Source organism: Bactrocera neohumeralis, chromosome 3 (genome assembly GCF_024586455.1).
Source record: "Bactrocera neohumeralis isolate Rockhampton chromosome 3, APGP_CSIRO_Bneo_wtdbg2-racon-allhic-juicebox.fasta_v2, whole genome shotgun sequence".
Lineage (NCBI taxonomy): Eukaryota > Metazoa > Arthropoda > Insecta > Diptera > Tephritidae > Bactrocera > Bactrocera neohumeralis.
This window is the reverse complement of record NC_065920.1, coordinates 6846562-6852561: the sequence shown is the minus strand read 5'-3', so window position 1 is coordinate 6852561 and position 6000 is coordinate 6846562. Positions and strand designations below refer to the sequence as shown.

At 33.0% G+C, this 6000-nt stretch overlaps 1 protein-coding gene across 1 annotated transcript; it reads right to left on the bottom strand.

The window, feature by feature from the left end:
* Positions 1-1018: 1018 nt before the first annotated feature.
* On the bottom strand, positions 1019-1568 carry LOC126754065 (vitelline membrane protein Vm26Aa-like). Its single transcript, XM_050465943.1, has one exon. It carries the CDS (start codon positions 1496-1498, stop codon positions 1154-1156), a length of 345 nt encoding a protein of 114 aa, XP_050321900.1. The 5' UTR covers positions 1499-1568; the 3' UTR covers positions 1019-1153.
* Positions 1569-6000: the final 4432 nt, after the last annotated feature.

The window sequence follows — 6000 nt, the reverse complement described above, 5'->3', positions numbered from 1 at the left end:
TCGAACAGCCAAAAGGAGTTCCAAACATTTGATATATTAGTATAATCTGAGCAGAAGGAAACTTCGGAGACCCTAAAGGTTAGGTTAGCTTAATCTGGTGGGCCAATAAGCTACACATAGACCAGTTTTGGTCTTTTGCGATATCAGAAGCAGTTCAGTTGGTAGGTCCAAGAAGAGTAGTCATCATTTAGGACGCCTGCGCTTGACTTGAATTTTAACATGTATACATCGATACCTCCTCCAGTGTATCACTGTCACTAGTCTTGCCAATGCGGAACAAATGCACAAGATATGCTCCATTGAACCTCTGGTGCCCTGCTCTAGACATTTTCTGCAGTATTCTTGTTCTGTCAGCTCCATCGTGAGGGCGTGTGTCGCCACCAGACAGTGACCAGTTAGTGTTCTTATCAGGACCAGACCCTATAAATAATACATATATATAATTGATTAGCGTGATGAGTTGAGTCGATTTTGGCATTCAGCCGAGCTGAGTCGATTTGGCTGTCCAAATATCTGTCTTTATATACGCGAAGTAGTCCTCGTCAATTGAACGCCAGCACCTTTTACGCAAGATATAAAGTCAACGATAGAGGGGGAAATCATTACGTTCTCTCTCACACTGATTCTCATCGAATATCATTGGCTCTCATCAGGCCTCTCCACCTTTTATCAGCCCACTGGCTGTCGTCTGTCCTCGCTTTTCATCTAGTCTATCCGCTTCTCACCAATTCTCGAAAAGTAAACCTAAAACAACTGTTTAAGCGAATTTTTGTGGAAGTTCAATGTACCGAAAACCTGTTAAAACCTAGTGGAATTCAAGAACTTTACAAAATAGAGTTTATTTACTTAGTCAGCGCTAAACATTATGTCATTAGCCGAACTTAATGCTTCGGAAAAGTTGCCGAGTCAACACATTGCTGCTTTACCAACAGAAATGAGTAAAAATGTTCTAGAAAATATTTTTGTTGCCAACCCAAGCTATGACACCCAACCAGTAATTAATAATCATAACTCAAACTTTTGTATGCTTCAATTTTTTTCTATATTTTTTCAATAAAATAATTAACTGCGTTCACAGCTATTACTTATCTCCACGCATTAGTCCGCTAGAGTATGCCCTTGTCCTTTGTCATTATCCTTTATGGTCCACAACTTAGTAGACATAAGTTGGGATGGGCGCTGAGTAGGCACCGGCTGAGCCGTATGATGGAGCAGCAGCTGGGGCGGCACATGCGACTGGCGCCAAGTTAGGTTGACAGCTGAAGAGGTAGTTCTTGGGGCAGGGAGGTGCTGGAATGCTAGCGGCGGCGCCACCACCATAAGCGGATTTACGGAAACGTGTCAAATCGTAGGCTGACTGGAGGTTCACAGCTTGTGCGTTTTGTTCGGCTTTGGCCTCTTGCTCGGCGGCAGCGGCGGCACCGCTGTTGCTGGTGGGACCGGCCAATGCAACGCTGAAGATGGCGGCGAAGATAGCAATGCAAACGAAGGATTTCATTTTGATTTAGTTTTGTGTTGGGTTCTTGTATTAACTTGAACTGTGAAGCTACCGAAGTGAACTGATGATTGCAGACCGCAAGCGGTGGGTCTTTTATACCAAAGTCTAAGCTTAAGCGTTGTAAGTTTACGCACTTACGCTGTTGTGGCGTTTTTCTGCTGTTGCTAGCGAAAATAACTAAATAAAACATACGAAATTTGTTTGTTGTAATAACTACATTTTGCCGAATTGTGATTTTGGTATTAATGAATATAGGTATGTAAAAAAGAACAGAAAAGTCGGGCCGGTAGTAACCTAAATTTTATTGTCGAGGTTCGGCATTTGCCAAAAATCGTTGACAGGCTTTTATTTTAAGGTCGTTCAAGAGTTCGAAATCAGGTTAGGTGAAGGTCCATAATATTCATGACCTGAATTTTTGAGTGTGGGAGAATTGCGAAAACTTTTTTGTACAAAAAATGTATTTTTTCGGTTTGTAACCCCACCTTTTCAATTAGAATATTCTCGAAGACTTATAATAAATAAAAAGCTTCAATACATATTATCATTATATTTTATATTACTAAAATATTTTTTGATTAAATTTAATGTTATTTTGTATTCTTAAAAATTCTATAAACATTCTGTAAATTATTTTCGAAATTTGTATATAAAAAATTTATTACACTGGTCAACAAATTTTTTTATTTTTTGTTTACATTTTCCTATGTTTATTTTTTTATTGGAAACAATTTTTTATGTATATTAATTAATTCAAGGATTTTTTTTATTTTTTGTTTACATTTTATGTTTTTTATTGCGTTTATTTTTAAAAAATCTTAATTGTAAAAATTATTTTCGAAATTTTTATTTGTATATAAAAAATTTATTACACTGGTCAACAATTTTTATTTATTTATTTTTTTAATTTCATGCTCAAATTCTGATCCTAGACATTGAAAAACAAGGTTTTTTTATTTATAGCTTTTAAAGTAAGGTCGGTCAGTTCGAAATCAGGTTAGGTGACGGATATAATAATAACCATGACTGGAATTTTTGAGTGTGGGAGAATGCGAAAAATTTTATCAAAATATTTTAAAGATTTTATTGTACAAAACATATATTTTTCGTTTGGTAGTTTTTTCGAAATTTTTATATAAAAAATTTATTACACTGGTCAACAATTTTTTTTTTAATTTCTATTTTTATGCCCAAATTGTGATTCTAGACATTGAAAAACACTGGTGTTATAAATCAAAAATATGTATAATATTTTCTGTCAAATTTCATTACTTAATAATTTTTCTTTATATTTTTAAATCAACCATTGGTAGGAGTTTTCTTGTAACTATTTTCACATTTTTCTCAAATAGTAATTTTTTACAATATTTGATGATATCCGTGACCAGTATTACATTTTTCCAATACTCTTATGTGAAACCTATGATCGAATTTTCGGTATTGGCTCTTCTCTACTATTCTACGGTGGCGAAAGACACTATACAGTTTTTATATGCGCAGAATATTTGTACTAACCATCAACAGTCTCCAAAATATTCATAAATTTTGCAAGAGCCATTGGCTACTAGACATGAACTTAAACAAAGTTGCTTGAGTTATTCAAATTTAAGCTAGCTTAACACAATCCATCTAGAATAGCACAGTTAAAGCTGTAAGATGTTGAATAAATGACATTTTTTACTGAGACTTCATAGCTAGTATCTACCTACGACAGTAGCTTTAATGAAAAATTATAAAATTAATCGATTCTTAAAATTATATAGTTTTGAATACTGAAACTATATATATTAGATAGAACTTTTGTTCTAAATCATCATCAATACTTCGATCGCATATTTAAAAAAATAATAATAATTTTAACAAATGTCGAGTTTTTTTCTGAAAAGTGCTCCATAGCAATCATCTGTCATTTCCGAATTTCACTCTTCCTTACATAAATATATTTTCTCTCCTAATGAAATTCTCTTTCTCTCCTTAAATTTGAAAAATCTGTTGGCTGTCATACATATTACACAAAAATTTAGTCATAATATCTTCGAATAATATTCAATTTTCAACTTCAGTTTTATTAACTGCTGTTTAAACGCTGAGATTGCAAAACAATTTACAGTTGTTAGAAAAAATTCGGTATGTAAAATTACCATCGAATAATACAAATGATATCTTTCAAGCAATTGCCATTTTTAGGAAGAAAAACTAATTATTTTATTAAGTCCAAAAAATTAGTTTAGTGAGTCCAACTTATAATAATAGATTGAGCTAATATACTATTGGGTAGTCGAAAAAGTTTTTTCGTATTTTATCAATAGATGTCGTTGCATTGATGGAATAAAATAGTGAGGCAAATGGGTAAAGGCTGACGAACGTTGTCATAATATACGTACGAGTATAAGCATTACACACACTTTTCTTTCAACTCTGAAGACAACTTTGCTTATCTTAGAAACTATTCCGTCAACACTGAAATCTAAGACATTCGTGAAGTTACTTACTGCTGAACAAATCTACTGATAAATGCTCCTTTGAGTGGATTAAACAATTCAATTGTTCGATCTCTAATAACATGTGTATGTCTTTGTTTTCAAATGAATACTGCTGGGAAGTATACAATGATGTCATTCCAGGGGAATGAGAAACATACTGCAAAAGATCAACGGATCATTATATTTCTTATTGAAGGGCACTATCAAATGATAGAATGTTGTTCAAACCTTACGAGTAGCTAGTACAGATGATAGAATAAATAAAACCTTCCTTGCTCCATTAATATTACCCATAAATATTAGATAGTGATTGCTTCACATATGTACATATATTATATACATTTATTAAAAAAATATGAACATTTATAATAAATTCAACAAATTTCGCACATATTGGCCTCAATAGTCAACTATATCGCAAAAATATAATAAAGTCGACACAATTTTCGATTCATGCGGAATATTGCTGAACGCTTACTAGCTTGCTTACCACGGCACAGCGAGCCCATTCAGTTTAGTCGAACAAAGCAAAAAATGTAATTCTACTAAACTCAGCTCATACTTGAATTCAGTAAGCTTGGCTTAAATGCGTGCAAAGAAAGTAAGAAAATGGGCTATGCAAAGTATTGAAATTTATTGCTGGCGCTCATAATCTGTCTGCTTGCGTTTAAAGAAAATCTTAAGGCGAATTAGTGGGTTTTTCCCAAGCAAAATTCTTTCTTGATTTCTTTGAGTGTATTTAGAATGGGTAGTTTAATCAAAACTCATTTGTTAAGCATAAGTTTAATCGAAGTATGGTACTAACGATAAAAACGCTAGAACCGGATAGGCTTTGACTTGCAGAAACGTTTTTACTGTATTAAAACTCACTTTATTTCACGACTGTTGGCAAAACTTTCCTCCTTGGTAATATCTCTGCTTGGAAGTTGTTATTAAGAAGAAGACAAAACATCGAGACATATGTATGTCGATCTTCCAGCTTTTTCATGTCGTTTTTATTTTACGTTGTCTTTGTACTTTGCTTCCAAATAACTCTAACGCCCAGCGACTACTTCTTTATTATCGCTAAATATTTTCCAGTTTTTTAAGAACACGAAAAGTCGCTTGGGCTCAGATTCCCCAAAATATTGAACATAAAAACAATTCGAAGCAAAATTCATATAATTCTTTTTCGTTTTCAGATATTTAGAACACAGGGCATTGTTTGAACTAACAAGAACTTTCTTTGTCCTTTTTCAAATATTATTCTCCGCGAAGCAAACCTTCCAATAATGCTAAATAATGATCGCGGTAGATGGTATGCTCTTTTCAAAGTAACTGTTGAAAATTATTCTACATCTAACTTATCTGCATCTAATGACTTCATAACATGCCAGCTAGTTATTGCGTCTTTAAGCGCCGATGGTGATTGGTTATGATAGTTTATCTGAAATGTTGGGGTTTAAGGGGTTATATGGGTTATATGGGTCTTGACGAGCAAACAACAGCCTATTTTCAATATATATATTTTTCATATTAAAAATTAAATGTACTATTGAAAATTCTTAATATTTCGAAGATACATATTTTGCAAAGCGCTTGTGAGATTTTGAAAGGAAAATATTCAAAACTCGGCCTTACGACGTCATTTTCGGCAGTCTATCCAAAAAAAGGTGCCAACACGTTGACATAAGAACTACTTACAAGTTTATCAAAAGTAAAAAGGAAAAAATACGTGTCTTGGTTCAGATCATAAGCTAGGCATTAGACGAAGGCAAACAAAATGGGAAATTTATATTTTGGCAAACGTTTTTACAAAAAAAATGCTAATTGTGGTGAAAATTTCTCGACTTTTTTGTTTTAATTTGTAATTCAACAAAAAAATCCATATTTCAAGGTTTTATAAATTATATCTTGAAAATATGTGTAATATTTAATAGCAATCGGTTGAGTAGTTCTCGAGAAATCTTGCTAACCGACTTTAAAAATAAGGTTTTGAAGAAAAAGCATTTAAATTTTTAAGAGACTATATAGCTGATCTCG

Coding starts and splice junctions, on each gene's coding strand:
- LOC126754065 (XM_050465943.1), bottom strand. CDS start 1,498: ATGAAATCCTTCGTTTGCATTGCTATCTTCGCCGCCATCTTCAGCGTT.